At 45.9% G+C, this 17,500-nt stretch overlaps 1 protein-coding gene across 2 annotated transcripts in view; it reads left to right on the forward strand.

Moving 5' to 3' along the window:
• The window catches only part of LOC310798971 (uncharacterized protein), a 15,044-nt gene extending 13,465 nt beyond the window's left edge, over window positions 1-1,579 (forward strand). For both annotated transcript variants that reach the window (XM_083661536.1, XM_083661537.1), the window contains exon 17: window positions 1,230-1,579. In XM_083661536.1, the coding sequence (XP_083517662.1) occupies window positions 1,230-1,364 (135 nt within the window). In that variant the 3' untranslated portion in view covers window positions 1,365-1,579. The remainder of the gene's footprint in view (window positions 1-1,229) is intronic.
• Window positions 1,580-17,500: the final 15,921 nt, after the last annotated feature.

Consider the following 17,500-nt stretch of genomic DNA (forward strand, 5'->3'; position numbering starts at 1 on the left):
TGACCTGAAAGTGTTAGTCCTTCTCTCTGTTGCCTTGATGTGCTGACCTGAAAGTGTTAGTCCTTCTCTCTGTTGCCTTGATGTGCTGACCTGAAAGCGTTAGTCCTTCTCGCTGTTGCCTTGATGTGCTGACCTGAAAGCGTTAGTCCTTCTCTCTGTTGCCTTGATGTGCTGACCTGAAAGTGTTAGTCCTTCTCTCTGTTGCCTTGATGTGCTGACCTGAAAGCGTTAGTCCTTCTCGCTGTTGCCTTGATGTGCTGACCTGAAAGCGTTAGTCCTTCTCTCTGTTGCCTTGATGTGCTGACCTGAAAGTGTTAGTCCTTCTCTCTGTTGCCTTGATGTGCTGACCTGAAAGCGTTAGTCCTTCTCTCTGTTGCCTTGATGTGCTGACCTGAAAGTGTTAGTCCTTCTCTCTGTTGCCTTGATGTGCTGACCTGAAAGTGTTAGTCCTTCTCTCTGTTGCCTTGATGTGCTGACCTGAAAGTGTTAGTCCTTCTCTCTGTTGCCTTGATGTGCTGACCTGAAAGCGTTAGTCCTTCTCTCTGTTGCCTTGATGTGCTGACCTGAAAGTGTTAGTCCTTCTCTCTGTTGCCTTGATGTGCTGACCTGAAGGCGTTAGTCCTTCTCTCTGTTGCCTTGATGTGCTGACCTGAAAGCGTTAGTCCTTCTCTCTGTTGCCTTGATGTGTTGACCTGAAAGTGTTAGTCCTTCTCTCTGTTGCCTTGATGTGCTGACCTGAAAGCGTTAGTCCTTCTCTCTGTTGCCTTGATGTGCTGACCTGAAAGCGTTAGTCCTTCTCTCTGTTGCCTTGATGTGCTGACCTGAAAGTGTTAGTCCTTCTCTCTGTTGCCTTGATGTGCTGACCTGAAAGTGTTAGTCCTTCTCTCTGTTGCCTTGATGTGCTGACCTGAAAGTGTTAGTCCTTCTCTCTGTTGCCTTGATGTGCTGACCTGAAAGTGTTAGTCCTTCTCTCTGTTGCCTTGATGTGCTGACCTGAAAGCGTTAGTCCTTCTCTCTGTTGCCTTGATGTGCTGACCTGAAAGTGTTAGTCCTTCTCTCTGTTGCCATGGTGTGCTGACCTGAAGGTGTTAGTCCTTCTCTCTGTTGCCATGGTGTGCTGACCTGAAAGCGTTAGTCCTTCTCTCTGTTGCTGTGGCGTGCTGACCTGAAGGTGTTAGTCCTTCTCTCTGTTGCCGTGGCGTGCTGACCTGAAGGTGTTTGCTCTGCAGGCGTTGGAGGAGGACCTGGCCCGACGAAGAAGAGAGAAGGAAGAAATCCATCAACAAAGAAGTGAACCAGACTTCAGAGAAACTGCCCGCTCATCGCGCTTCTCCCAGTTCTTCCGCACCGACAAAAAACACTGACAGCCAGAGCTAAGAATTGGGTTAAACTGATATATTAGGACAATATTGAAGTGTTTTAAAAATTGTAATCTTGTTTTATTCTGATATGATGGATATGATGCAGTTTGATTGATTACATATTTATTGTAGAATTGATCAATTCTACCCTGAGTCCTTAAACTCATTTCATTCTAATGATCAGATTCCACAAAATCATGTATAATGTTAGTTCTCATTAAAAAATATGAATTTTGTTATCAGCTTCCTCTATTGCTGCTTGCAGGGAGGTCATATTTATTTATTTATTTATTTATTTATTTATTTATTTATTTATTTATTTATTTATTTATTTATTTATTTATTTATTTATTTATTTATTTATTTACTTTAACTTCAACTTCACTTTGGAAGGGGGGGTCAGGAAAAAAATGCAAATCACACACACAAACATCTATTTAGGGAGACCTTGGTGGTGCAATTGGCATATTTGTGGCCCACACTCATGAGACTATGTGTACAAAGTTTTGTATCAACTGGACTGACGGTGTGGGAGGCGTACATATTGGGCATTTAATCATAGCCTAATAGAAGCCTGGTGACAGCAGCCTCTTTCAGGATTCTTCGAGATACACTAAACAGGCATCGACCAAGGAGAAACACCAGGGGCAGTGCGAATTTCCCTATGCCCTCCAGTTGCCATATCAGACTTGTGTCAGTAGGGGGCACTGTTGCTCCATGGATCTACTAATTAGGTGGCGGCTGGTGAGCGTCACTCCTCTTGGTAAAGCTTGTCTTGATGATGATCATGAAGAGCTCTTTGCTGTCATTCGGATTCCATTTTGTGCCTGTGCACGGTTGGACTCCATGTTGTGCCTGTGCACAGTTGGACTCCATGTTGTGCCTGTGCACAGTTGGACTCCATGTTGTGCCTGTGCACAGACTTTGGATTCCATCTTCTGACATGTTTGCCCTGCAACAAGACACATGATGAAGGTGTCTGTCTGAATGGAATGAGTAGGAGACAATAGGAGAATGTGACTCTAACACTGCATAATGCAGCTCCTCTTTCATGCCACAGCTCTTGAGATCTTTGAGAGACAGCTATCCATACATCGATTTATTTCCATTTTCCTTTTTTCACACTTAGCATTCAGTATTTCCATATCTTTCCCGAGATAGTCAGAAAAGAAAGACCATACTGGTCTTTCATTTATGGGTATGCACATTTAGGGTATGCACAAACCAACCAAAGATGTGATGTGAATGCTGGACAAATTCCCCAGTTAACACATAGAGAGCCAAAGTGAACGTCACTTCCTGCTTCAGAACTGTACCAGAGATTTTCTTCCGCAATTTATTTTCCCCATAGACATTTCGTAAAATGCTTATAAAAATAGTTTTACTTGGTCAAACCAAACGGTTCCGCTATATTTAGAATCGGGAGGGACCATAGAACATTTCACTCGGTCAAAACAAAAAACAAAAAAACATAATTAAAATATTTTTTTTTAAACCCGCATTTTTTTACATTTTGGTCCAAGTGAAATGTTACGCGATCTCTCCTGTTTCTAAAGATATGCACCGTTTGGTTTGAACAAATAAAACATTTTTTATAAGCATTTTACAAAATGTCTATGGGAAAATAAATGGCGGATGGAAATCTCTGGTACTAGTGCTGAAGCAGGAAGTGACGTTCCACTTTGGCTCTCCATTGGACTTTCCATCTGTGTGACATTCAGAGGCATTGCATCACAGAGCATTAAGACGCCTCTGGACTGGCTATATGGGCCAAGTCATATTCATGTATGAAAGGCCAAGAGCCTATATGTTCACCATGGATGACTTTGCGCCACTTACATAACAGTGCTCCTAAGCAGAGGCAGGCAGATGTGTTTGCATGATTTGTTCAGTTAGCAGATGATCTATTTTTAACATTTATTCCACCACAGATAGCTCAGCACCAATAACCTGTTTACGTCAACTGGCGTCTTCAAATTAAAACTAATTGTCCTGTATTAACCTTGCGAGGCAGCTGGATTCAAAACATCTTTCAGGTTAGTCTTGTATACAGTAGCCTACCACACGCACTGAAACATGATGTACAACCATTTGATTACTAAATTACTAAAAGTGTCCATCTGCTTTTGCTCGGAGGAGCCTGTGGTATAAATCCAGTGTTTTTCTGTTTTTTTTTACTGAAGCTTGTAGCTTAAGCATCTAGATTGAGAGATCTAGAGTTATTGCATTCTCAAAAAAAGCCATGCTTTTCAGGCAGCGTCAGGCGAACTCCAGCAAATGGTCCTGATTGATCCCATCACTAAGGAATGACTGAAATCCTTCCAACCAGACCACTGAAGAACATCTGAATTAAGCCTCCACTCAGCAGGTTTAGCTCATTTGAATTAGAAGAGCTGGTATTGTTGGAAGCAGACAAAGACGTGGAGGTGGCCTGATAGCTGCATGAGGCTGGGGGACTAGTGGCTCATTTCCACCACATATAACAGCACAGTACAGCTCTACTCGACCTGGTATTACTCGTCTCTACTTGATATAGACTGTTTCCATAGCAAGTTTACTCGCCTCCGCCCACACCTGGTCATCATAGCGACCGCATATCTGCCCTCCGCCCATAGCCAAAGTAGGCTATAATGTATAACGTTAAAATGAAATCCATACACAGAACTTTTAAACTGTTTATGAAATACTGGTGCCTCTAAATGACCTACAGTGTACATGGGCAAATGTGACAATCGGCCAGGAGAATGGATATCACATTGTTGTTACTCAAACTCACATGCATGCACTGCGCAGGGGACGGGAGTTGCGCTACAGGGAGAAAGGAAGCCTCTACCCCGGCGGCCTCTCACCAGGCAAGACCACGGCTTTGCTAAACCCCCGCCTGCGGCCTAGCGGAGCCAACTACAAAGGGCTTCCCGAGGAGCGGACTTTTTCTCTCTCAAAACAATTGAAAACCACCGCATGTTAAAGCTGAGCAAGGAGATTGATTTTATTTCACCAGAGCCGAAGGCAGCAACACAAAAGACTGATGGAAATAACATTAACAGAACAGAAGAGAAGGTAAGCCCCACTAAACTGGTATCCAGCATTGACAGTAGATAGTCAATACGATTCTGCCTGACCAATCAGTCGTCTGCAGTGTTTTCACGTCACGGTATGGTACCGGGTTCACAGCGCTGGAACCTCAACAAAGCAGGGACCAAAACTAGCACGACTCAACGCCGACTAACCGGGCTGTCCACGTTTTTGATCGGTGGAATGAGACAAAAAAGCGAGACGAGCTGGGCGGGGCCGCGCTGATACCAGCGGTGGAAATGGGCCATAGGACTCCCAAAAGAGAGGGGATCCCATAAAAAAGAACGAATTGGGGCATCCCATGTCAGGTTATCCAACACGTCCTCATACCGAAACAAGATAATAAGTCAATTCCCAATCACTCTCAAACCGACAGAAGCGAGTGTCCCCGTGTCTTTTCATTTTTCCACGCGGTGCGGTGGTGACAGTGGGAGGGGCTCGGTGGGATTGGCGATGGCACATTTCCTGGTTTGGGTTACAGTTCAAAACGGAACACGTCGGGACACTCTCATGTGATATTGCTTAACTGCGCTACTCTGCATCTTGTACCAATGTTTTCTATCTAACCGATTGACTTTGTCCGCAATACAAAAATATGAATTCAAAATGGTTTAAATGATAGGATTTTTTTTTGTCACTGAGAAACACACACTAACCCATATACAGTACTGTCAATGATCAAGCGATATTCCACCCAATTAGCAGCAGCGTATTGTGAACCCATCAATGAAGACACAACAAGACATGGGGGTCATAGCTAATTAAAATCTCTTTATTACAACCACGTGTACACGTCATCATATTCCAAAAAGCTTGTCAATCTGAAAAGTAGAGTTGCACAGGTAGATGGTGACGGTGTTGCAGGCTGGATGGAGGGAGGGAGGGGCTTGTAGGTGAGGGATGTAGGGGAAAGCAAACAGAGGTGCACGGGGGCTCCCCCACCAGCAAGCAGCTCTTCTCCTGTGTGCTTTCAATTTCACATAGCATGGGAACAGGGGGGAGGGGGCTATTTTCAGCACTCGCTTAATCCTCCTGTATCTCAGGAGAAGCGACTGAAGGAGGAGGGAAGGAATCGTTCGTTATCCATTATTCAGTCTGTTTGAGTCACGCCGAGTGTGACGTACACAGCACAGACACCTCCAGCAAAGGTTGCCAGATCTCACGAGAGAAACAAGCAAACAGGTCTTCGCCTCCAGCAAGGACACACTCTCTTTTTGTCTCTCTGACTTTCGATTTTGCTCCACCCTCTTCACTCAGCAGGCGGGTACAACTCGTCCTTGCTTGCAAGCGTACGTGTGATAATCACTTCTACAGTGTTGGAGAGTTTTACATAGAGAACACACTCCGTACAATAAGGGTGAGTGTCTGACAGTGAGATCCTGTGGTGCTACTGATAATTATGGATGGCACAATGCACAAAGCTGTTTTACACTTCAGAGCAAACTGAACCATACTCCAGTAATGGTGACAATATTGTGAGTGTAAAAAGTACTAATACTACAATGTTATTTTGTTGTGCTGTACATACAGCCTGTATATAACACTGGCATAAACCTTCATAATCCTATCATAAGCCATTGGAGGCATTTGATCTCATTAACCTGGCCTGTTATCTACTTTGAACCTTGCCTGCGCCTTTTGACAAAATCAATATGTACATGTCATAATGACACAAAACAACAGTAAAACTAGATAGCCATTTTTAACAAACCATACTATTCACATTTCTTGTTCACTCTTTCAAAACGGCAACTAAAAAGCGGATACCATTTTTTCTTTAGAAATCCTAAAAGCATATTCTTTGTTTGTTTTTGTAACCATCACAAGAGAAATATTCAAAAATATGTCCAACACAAGTACAATAAACAGATTTTTTTTTCTCCCCATAAAATCACTATGATAGTTTATAAACAAAACAACACGCTGTCGTTCTATACAGTCATTCCACTGGCCTGTGTCCCTTCATTAGTTTATAAACAAAACAACACACTGTCGTTCTATACAGTCATTCCACTGGCCTGTGTCCCTTCATTAGTTTATAAACAAAACAACACACTGTCGTTCTATACAGTCATTCCACTCGCCTGTGTCCCTTCATTAGTTTATAAACAAAACAAAACAACACGCTGTCGTTCTATACAGTCATTCCACTGGCCTGTGTCCCTTCATTAGTTTATAAACAAAACAAAACAACACACTGTCGTTCTGTACAGTCATTCCACTGGCCTGTGTCCCTTCATTAGTTTATAAACAAAACAAAACAACACGCTGTCGTTCTATACAGTCATTCCACTGGCCTGTGTCCCTTCATTAGTTTATAAACAAAACAAAACAACACACTATCGTTCTATACAGTCATTCCACTGGCCTGTGTCCCTTCATTAGTTTATAAACAAAACAAAACAACACGCTGTCGTTCTATACAGTCATTCCACTGGCCTGTGTCCCTTCATTAGTTTATAAACAAAACAAAACAACACGCTGTCGTTCTATACAGTCATTCCACTGGCCTGTGTCCCTTCATTAGTTTATAAACAAAACAAAACAACACACTGTCGTTCTATACAGTCATTCCACTGGCCTGTGTCCCTTCATTAGTTTATAAACAAAACAAAACAACACGCTGTCGTTCTATACAGTCATTCCACTGGCCTGTGTCCCTTCATTAGTTTATAAACAAAACAAAACAACACACTGTCGTTCTGTACAGTCATTCCACTGGCCTGTGTCCCTTCATTAGTTTATAAACAAAACAAAACAACACACTGTCGTTCTATACAGTCATTCCACTGGCCTGTGTCCCTTCATTAGTTTATAAACAAAACAACACACTGTCGTTCTATACAGTCATTCCACTGGCCTGTGTCCCTTCATTAGTTTATAAACAAAACAAAACAACACACTATCGTTCTATACAGTCATTCCACTCGCCTGTGTCCCTTCATTAGTTTATAAACAAAACAAAACAACACACTGTCGTTCTATACAGTCATTCCACTGGCCTGTGTCCCTTCATTAGTTTATAAACAAAACAACACACTGTCGTTCTGTACAGTCATTCCACTGGCCTGTGTCCCTTCATTAGTTTATAAACAAAACAAAACAACACACTGTCGTTCTATACAGTCATTCCACTGGCCTGTGTCCCTTCATTAGTTTATAAACAAAACAACACACTGTCGTTCTGTACAGTCATTCCACTGGCCTGTGTCCCTTCATTAGTTTATAAACAAAACAAAACAACACACTGTCGTTCTATACAGTCATTCCACTGGCCTGTGTCCCTTCATTAGTTTATAAACAAAACAACACACTGTCGTTCTGTACAGTCATTCCACTGGCCTGTGTCCCTTCATTAGTTTATAAACAAAACAAAACAACACACTGTCGTTCTATACAGTCATTCCACTGGCCTGTGTCCCTTCATTAGTTTATAAACAAAACAACACACTGTCGTTCTATACAGTCATTCCACTGGCCTGTGTCCCTTCATTAGTTTATAAACAAAACAAAACAACACACTATCGTTCTATACAGTCATTCCACTCGCCTGTGTCCCTTCATTAGTTTATAAACAAAACAAAACAACACACTATCGTTCTATACAGTCATTCCACTCGCCTGTGTCCCTTCATTAGTTTATAAACAAAACAAAACAACACACTGTCGTTCTATACAGTCATTCCACTCGCCTGTGTCCCTTCATTAGTTTATAAACAAAACAAAACAACACACTATCGTTCTATACAGTCATTCCACTCGCCTGTGTCCCTTCATTAGTTTATAAACAAAACAAAACAACACACTGTCGTTCTATACAGTCATTGCACTGGCCTGTGTCCCTTCATTAGTTTATAAACAAAACAAAACAACACACTATCGTTCTATACAGTCATTCCACTGGCCTGTGTCCCTTCATTAGTTTATAAACAAAACAAAACAACACACTGTCGTTCTATACAGTCATTCCACTGGCCTGTGTCCCTTCATTAGTTTATAAACAAAACAACACACTGTCGTTCTATACAGTGATTCAACTGGCCTGTGTCCCTTCATTAGTTTATAAACAAAACAACACACTGTCGTTCTGTACAGTCATTCCACTGGCCTGTGTCCCTTCATTAGTTTATAAACAAAACAACACAACACACTGTCGTTCTATACAGTCATTCTACTGGCCTGTGTCCCTTCATTAGTTTATAAACAAAACAACACACTGTTGTTCTATACAGTCATTCCACTGGCCTGTGTCCCTTCATTCTACATAAATTCAGGGGAAACTATATCAGCTATTGTCTTCAAAGATGATGTGCAACTTTTTTTTATCTTTTCTTAGGTCCTTTGAGGGGGAAAGCAAATATCTACATGTCCTTTGCTTTGCCATTGTCCTGTAGTCTAGGATTTGTTTTCTGATGCGTAGTTGTGATACTGTGGTGACCGAGCATTTGAGTGCGTCCACTTCATTTGACTTGTGTTCGTGCTTTAGATGGAAGTTGACTTCTAGCATAGAACTAGCTTGAGGTATTATTGCACATTATCCCCAACTGAAGAATCAGTAGATTCCAGATTTACTGACATTATCTGAAGCTTTTAGTGGAATGTAAACAACTCTGACTTGTGATCAGGATCGAGGTGTACATTTTTAACCATAAAACCCTCCACAGGCCAACTCAACTGACCTCAGGTCAGTAAACATGCATAAGCTCATACCTGGAGAGGCATTGGTAGATCTGTAAACGTCCTGCCAACAGTAGGGTGATGAGCAGGGATAGGCAACCATGTTCCACGAAGGAAGAATCATCAGGACACCCAAAGCACTTTACATATCAGTGTGAGTGTGTGTGTGTGTGTGTGTGTGTGTGTGTGTGTGTGTGTGTGTGTGTGTGTGTGTGTGTGTGTGTAATGGAACTTCAATTTGGGGGATTGGATTTGCCAATTAGATATCGAGGGATGATTAGGCGCCAGGCGGCCATGATGGAAGGAAGACCTGTGTGGGAATTTAGCCAGGCTACCGGGGTTACACCCCCCAGGGCACCAGGGTTACACCTCCCAGGGCACCAGGGTTACAGCCCCCAGGGCACCGGGGTTACAGCCCCCAGGGCACCGGGGTTACACCCCCCAGGGCACCGGGGCTACACCCCCCAGGGCGCCGGGGCTACACCCCCCAGGGCACCAGGGTTACAGCCCCCAGGGCACTGGGGTTACACCCCCCAGGGCACCGGGGTTACACCCCCCATGGCACCGGGGTTAGACCCCTACTCTCGTGAAGAGTGCTGATGGGATCTTTAATGACCACAGAGAGTCAGGACCTTGTTTTAGCTCACTCACAGGACAGAGTCACCGGGCCGTATCTTACTTACGCCCAAGTCTTAGGGCACCGGGCAAATCTTTGCTAGTTTCTAGCACTCGAAAATCTCCCTTCTTTCTTTGAATTACCACTAAGCCGTAAGAATCGTCCCACTGTCTCTGCCCTGGGGCATTGGGGATGGCGAGATTATTCATGAGACGAGAGAGAGAGGGAAGAGCACCTCCTACTGGTCCTCCAACACCACTTCAAGCACCGCTCTCCTACCCTGGAGCCTTCAACGTGACGTCACAGACTATGCCTGTAATGTGACTGATAGTACATCGTCACGAGGTCACGTGGAGGCTGGGTTTACCCAGGCTGCCAGTCTCGCATCCAAGGATAACCACAGCCTGACCTGCTCAGCTTCCCCAGCAAGCCAGCGATGTGATGCAGGTAAACAACAACAACAACACCAACAACACCAACAAACATTGCACTGGTTAATGCATTTTCAATCCCAGCAGGAAATAATGAGCGACATGAGCTGCTGTATTTGATTGGTTGGAATAAATCATAATTGTTTGGATAGCCTGCAGACTCCTGGACCTCCATGGTTGCCCATTCCAATTCAAGAAGGGGTTTGGCTAGTGTTGCGCAAGTAAGTGAATCAACTCATTCCATTCATCGTTTTAGTTGCAAAAACCGCATAAAGTAACCCCCACTCATTGATGTTTTTGATTGTAAACAGAGGTTCTATAAAAAACTGCCCAGGATTTGCTATGGGATCCTAGTTGTCACAGTACTCGCTGTACTCTGTGGCATTCATGTCAAAGCACTGCTTATGTATGTGATCAATAGCTATAGCACACAGCCAGGTACATGATGGTGATGCTGTGCTGTATTGCTCTTGGGAATCTCATGGTTCTGCGTGAGGCATTCAGTCCACAACCCTCGTAGTTTTTCTAATGTATTTTGTGAGATAAATGTAGCATGAACCAAGATACAGCACCTATGATAACGTACATACACGCGCTCCCTCGCCCTCGTGGAGGTCCATTCAACCTTAGAATCGTTCATTTGTTATAAGTCATTACGAGTATATCATGCACTGACACACACACACACACACACACACACACACACACACACACACACACATGCACACACACACACACACATACACACACACGCACGCACACACACACACTTTGTCAGGGGTGCTGCAACAGTGGTGAGACATCCACGCATAAAGCTATTTGCTGAGGTGATGCTATACAGGGATGACAGTTGTGAGGCTCCCTCTCTCTCTCACATTCAGAGAACACCATACATACAGTCATAGACGTTAGACCCAGCTGTCCCCGCAGCGGTCAGACCGTGGTGACGGTCAGCAAGGAGCTGGGACAGAGTATGTCCTCCGCGCTGCCCAGTCTGGTCCCATGAGTCAGCAGCTCCTCCACCGTTGTCCAGTCGTCCAACAGCTTCCTGTTCCTCAGACGACTCAACTTCCTCTGGCTCAGTTCCAGGACAGTGTTGTTGCAGCGCCCTTCTGCAAAAGATCCATGTCCTCTGCTATCCGTAACCCCTCTGTCTCCCACAGAGGCTCCTCCTCCTCCTCCTCCTCCTCCTCCTCCCCCTCCTGCAAAAGCGCCTCCTCTGTTGAATGCATCCGGTGTTGCTCCTCCTCCTCCTCCTCCTCCTCTGGCCTGCTGTTGCTGCTGCCTCTGCTCACGGGCCAGCAGGAAGTGTTCCCTGCGTTCTGTGCGGCTCCAGTACCGACCCATCAGCATGTCGGTGTTGGTCTCCTCGTCGGTGCTCATCCCGCTGCGTTCGTCCGCTAGCCGCGACGCCCGCTCTCGCAGGAGCTGGCTCCTCGAGATCCGCGAATTGGGATTGGGACTCGGTTGCAGACCGGGATTGCTGTTAGGGTTTGCGTTGGCATTCTGGTGTCCCTTCACAGCATCCCATCCAGGCGTGGACGCAGCCCCGGCACCACCGCCAATGTGACCTTCTAGGGTGCTGTACAGACCCCCGCTGCCCTGGGACTGACGGTTGGCCGGCTTGGGCCACGTCTCGTTGATGTCGCCCCCCTGCTGGAGAGCTTGGCCCGCGGTGTGGAAGCACTGCTGCTCCCTCACTCCACACCTGTCCAGCTCTTGCTGCTTCTTCTCTCTATCCATCATCGCCCTCTCCTCGTGCATTTGTTGCTCTCTCTCTTTTATCCTTTGCAATTGTCTTTCTTGGTCGATCTCCCGCTCCATCTCCCTGTCCCGTTCCGTGACCACCAGCGGCTCAGGCATCAAGCTCCTCTCTTGCGACTCCTGCCAGTCACGCTGCGCTAACTGGTTATTGTGGTTGGCGTTGTTGTCGTAGCACGGCTCGTGGGACATGGCTCCCCGGAGGTGCCCCAGAGAAGTGGAGTGTTGCTGGGGTGAGAGGACCAGGCCAGCTGGATGTGAGAGGACTACTACGCCTGGCTCTAGTTCCCCTTGCTCTGGCAGGCCCAGTTCCTGCTGGCCGCTATGCGGCACTACAGCAGCGCCGCAGTGGTGCAGCGCCGCGCAGTAGGAGGGCGAGGCCGGGTGGCTGGCCCGGCGACGGTACTCCTGGGGCGGCGGGCGGTGGTGCAGCGTCCGGCTTCGCCTCAACATGCCCACCAAGCCAGAGCCCTGGTGGTGCTGTTCCATGGGCACGAGAGGCCTGCGGTGGCTGGAGGGAGTACTACAGGTGGAGAGGACGGGCGCGCCCATCTGGGTGAGCGCAGCGTGGGTGTGGGAGGGGTCGAAGAGAGCGCCGCTGCTTGAGCTGTGACGGTTCAGACAGGGCCGATCGGCTTTACGAAACTGGACGGACGACACCCTGGAAACACAGACGATGAAGTCAAGAAAAAAAACAGCACTGAAACCTACATTATACAATGAGAATAGGGACGTATAAAAATCTGATTGGAAAAATGTGATGCATCATTATTCAAACTTCTAAGCACATTTGATATGTCAAATTTGAAATGGCAGTAGTTCCGTGAAAGACTACCTGAAGAGACCACGGGGTGGAAGGCCCATGGCTGGACTGGTGGCCTCCACCATGGCAGTCTGTGGAAACTGGTGCTGTGGCTGCATGGTCAATGCCTCGGGAATGGCCTCCAGCAGCTCACGGTGGCTCTTAGGGCAGCTGTCCCGTCGCTCCCGCCTCTCGCAAGGCTCCCCCTGGTGGTGCAGCCTGGCATTGTACAGGCGCATTCGCTTCTCCAGCAACCTCTGGAAGCGCCTGAACTCTCCGGTGCTCACGCTGTAGAAGCCCGAGTCGCTGAGCTCCGAGGAGATGAAGGACTCGGAGGAAGGGGAGCCACCGCCTCCGAAGCCTGGTCGCCCGCAACCTCCTGGAGGAACGAGGCCTCCTCCGTGTGGATGGCAGTCCTCCAGGCCTCCCTCCTCAGTCTCCAGCCCAGAGAGGTCCCCCTGGTGGAGGGAGCCATCAGTCCAGCCCAAGCCGCTGTCCAGCTCATGGTGGAGGGGCAGGTAGCCATGGGGCTTCTCGAGCATGAAGTCCTCGTCCTCCATCTGCCAGCAGACGACAGTTGTTTACAAACCCGAGCACATTCACACAAACACAGACACGATTGCACATTCACCAGGTGTACACCATACAAACACAGTCACGGATACCTGGCTGTGGAAGCTGCTGGGTTCTTCAAGGTTGGTATTGCAGCAGCCAATCAGGCAGTCCTGTTCCTTGGGCCCGCAATTGGCCAACTCTGGATCCTGAGAGATAAATGACGTGAGAGAAAGAAAACGTCTGATTAATGATCCATATTCTTGACATGTTTTAGGTGATAGGATTGTTGATATTTTAAAAATGAAGGTCCCATTTAGGGTTAGGGTTAAAATGGACCATAAAGCAGACTATTGGAGCGTGATTGACAGGTCGCCTGAGTGATCACGCAGCTCACTGATCACGGACCAATGGCAGGCGCCAGCTGCAGCTCTTCTCCAAATATGGGGACTTCTGGGTCAAAGAAAACCCAGATGGCGATTGGTCACAATGCGAAATTCGCAGCTTCAAATGGTGAGTCCAGAAACCCATGGGTGATGTCACGGTGGCTACATCCATATTTTATACAGTCTATGTGTAAAATAGCTAATGGTGTGCCAAAAAGCGATTAGCTGCCAAAAAGTGATTAGCTGCCAAAAAGCGATTAGCTGCCAAAACGTGATCGTTATAAAGTGATTGTCTGCCAAAAAATTATTACTGTCATATAAACCAGAATCATGTTTATTATAGTCTAGTTTCCAAATATAGGGGATATTAGACATACCAAACACATAAAGATCGCAAACAATACTATATTGACATATAGGCCTATGTCATTATATAGACGTATAAACTCGGCAATACAGCTTTAACAGGCTGTGCTGCAGACAGTAATCACTTTTTGGCAATCACGTTTTGGCAGCTTATTACTTTTTGGCACAACTACGGCAGGCACAGAGAATAGCAAAGATGACTGTTTTCTTTCTCTCTCTCTCTCTTCCTCCAGCTCAGCATCCCTCCATTCTGTTTTCTTTCTCTCTCTTTCTCTTCTTCCAGCTCAGCATCCCTCCATTCTCCAGGGCTTTGAATAGAAGAAGGCAGCGCTCTGTTCAGTCAGCCAGACAGACATGTGAGGGTGTGAGCACGTGTCTGCACATTCAATGTATGCAGTGCGTTAGCCTATGTGTTGTGTGGAGAATAGTTAGCCTATGTGTTGTGGAGAATAGCCCGTTAGCCTATGTGTTGTGGAGACTAGTTAGCCTATGTGTTGTGGAGAATAGTTAGCCTATGTGTTGTGGAGACTAGCCCGTTAGCCTATGTGTTGTGGAGACTAGTTAGCCTATGTGTTGTGGAGAATAGTTAGCCTATGTGTTGTGGAGACTAGCCCGTTAGCCTATGTGTTGTGGAGACTAGTTAGCCTATGTGTTGTGGAGACTAGCCCGTTAGCCTATGTGTTGTGGAGACTAGTTAGCCTATGTGTTGTGGAGACTAGTTAGCCTATGTGTTGTGGAGACTAGCCCGTTAGCCTATGTGTTGTGGAGACTAGTTAGCCTATGTGTTGTGGAGACTAGCCCGTTAGCCTATGTGTTGTGGAGACTATTTAGCCTATGTGTTGTGTGGAGACTAGTTAGCCTATGTGTTGTGGAGACTAGTTAGCCTATGTGTTGTGGAGACTAGCCCGTTAGCCTATGTGTTGTGGAGACTAGTTAACTTGTGTTGTGGAGACTAGTTAGCCTATGTGTTGTGGAGACTAGTTAGCCTATGTGTTGTGGAGACTAGCCATGCCTGCCTGTTCTTCCAAATCTCCAATCTCGAGTCAGCTAACCAATAGATAGAGCTGCTCCATACTGCAGTTCGGCTATATAATGAGACTCTCTAGTTGGCCGCACAAATAACACAGCATGGCTACCATGACTGCTACCTGTCCTTGCTGCCCTGAAATATTTTAACCCTATAATTGTTTTGTATGTAGCCGATCTTTTTATATTTAGTAGGCTAATTGTCTTGTGTGAATTGTAAAGTTCTGCAGGTTTTCAGTGGAGCCCTGGCTTCACTGCAAGCATGAATTAATGAAATAAAATAAAATAACATAAAATCAAATCAAATCATTTGGAAAATCCAAGGCAAAAGAGTATCTCTTTCTCTCACTTGTGATACTGAAAGACAGCTAACTTACTACAGGTCTCTTGTTTTTGACAACAATACTTTGTTGATTGATGTGATTATCCTGATTATTCCAGCAGGACTTTAGTAACTTGAGTTACAGGGATAACGTTATCTGATACCTAATTGCTGTGGGAGTGAGGAAGTCCAATTTTTGAGGCCCCTCCTTTGTGCCAAATTCAGTACTGCGTATTTCTTTATTGTATTTGTGGGGAATTGTACCCACGGGGACGCACAGAATAAACACATAAAGCATCACCACCATAAACCAATTTTCACATTCTGCTGCCATTATGCAATAGAAATTAATTTAAGAATGATAGAAAATGAAAATAGTCAAATAGCATGGTAGCACCTAGCGGGTACCTACAGTACAGTATCTGCCAGGGGAGGGTCACGATATAACACAGCAGTTTGACACATTTGGAGTTGCAGTGGGGTTGATGATGCCTGCAGGCACTTGTGTTCTCTCTCAACCTGTCCATCTATCTTCCCTGTGACAGCGCCGACCAGACCAACTCCATCTTTTTAGACATTGCCGGTCAGTTTTGTTCTGCCAAATAGTGGCACAGGAGGATGTTGCCAGTCATGATGACCAGGCATTTGGTTCATTGCTTGTAACTGACAGCTGCTGTCCACAAGGCACAGCGATCTGGTTGTCACTGACTGACTGGGGAGATGATCACAAGCTACGAGAGACTGATGTGCAGGACTTTTTGGAGATATGTTACAGGGGGGGAAACCCACAGAGATGGGATCTCCTCATGTGTCCTCTCAGACAGGTAAGATGCATGATTCAACAACACCTTCGTGGAAGCTGACAATGGCCAATTGACTTTTGCAGGTGTTTCACATTTAGGGGGGGGGTGGTCTTCCATGTTTGAACAGGTGACATTTTTATGTGATTTCAGTGATAGAAGAGGATCATAATATACAACAGCAATACTACATTGTATCGATTTGTCAATATGAAATGCATTTCTGCAACAGTCTGCAAAACCTGTCTTTGTGTGTGTGTGTGTGTGTGTGTGTGTGTGTGTGTGTGTGTGTGTGTGTGTGTGTGTGTGTGTGTGTGTGTGTGTGTGTGTGTGTGTGTGTGTGCGTGTGTGTGTGTGTGTGTGCGTGGGTGTGTGTGTGTGTGTGTCAGCCTGCATGTGTGTTGTGTCACCTGGTAGCCAATGTCCACTGTGTCTCGTGGAGCAGTGGGAAGGTACTCATACCTCCCGGTGTCATGGCGGTCTTGTGGGAGAGAGAGATGGTTGTAGTAGAGTCTGTGTGAGAGAGAGGGAGAGAGAGAGAGAGAGACCGAGAGGGAAGCAAGAGAAAGTCTTCTTCATGTGTTTTATAATGAGGAAGCATTGGCCTGGCATTTGAATATATTATCTCAATCAAACGTCTCCACTGTTCTGCCCGAGAACATCTAACAAAGACAGTTCTGCATGAGTTCTGAAAACAGAAATGCTCCAACAATCCCATGCAATGCTTCCTGTATGTCCAAATAAGCTAATATTAGGCTACTGACTACAAACGGAGCTAGTAAGTTGATATATCTCCTATCTACATGTGGCATCAGTCGGTTGTTATCATAACCACAGCTCTATGAGCTAAGGAGTGACTGTGCCAGGGGCGTTTCTACGGGTGGGCCTGGGTAGGCACAAGCCCACCCACTTCTTGCCCTGGCCCACCCAATATATATATATTTTTTTAATTGGTTGTTTTCTAGAGGCAAACTTGCTGCTGCCTTGCTAGCTAATGGTTTTGTAGCTTAAAAACGCAGGGCACATCATCTACAGAGTCTATTGCATGATGACTTCATGACATCTAGGAATTTTAAATTTCGTCATGCAATTGCCCCACCAATTTTATCCAGGCCCACCCAATTTTATCCAGGCCCACCCATAATTGAATTTCTGTCTACACCCCTCGACTGTGCTACAGTAGTCAGTCACGTGCACCTCCCTAGTGTTGGAGTACTCGAGACCGGTCTTCCAAGACCACATTTTGATGGTCCCCCCTCGGTCTATGTCTTGACTCGGTCTCGGACAAGCTGGACTCTGGATTTTCTTCAAGACGAGTCAAGACC

Source organism: Poromitra crassiceps (assembly GCF_964638095.1).
Source record: "Poromitra crassiceps genome assembly, chromosome: 27".
Lineage (NCBI taxonomy): Eukaryota > Metazoa > Chordata > Actinopteri > Beryciformes > Melamphaidae > Poromitra > Poromitra crassiceps.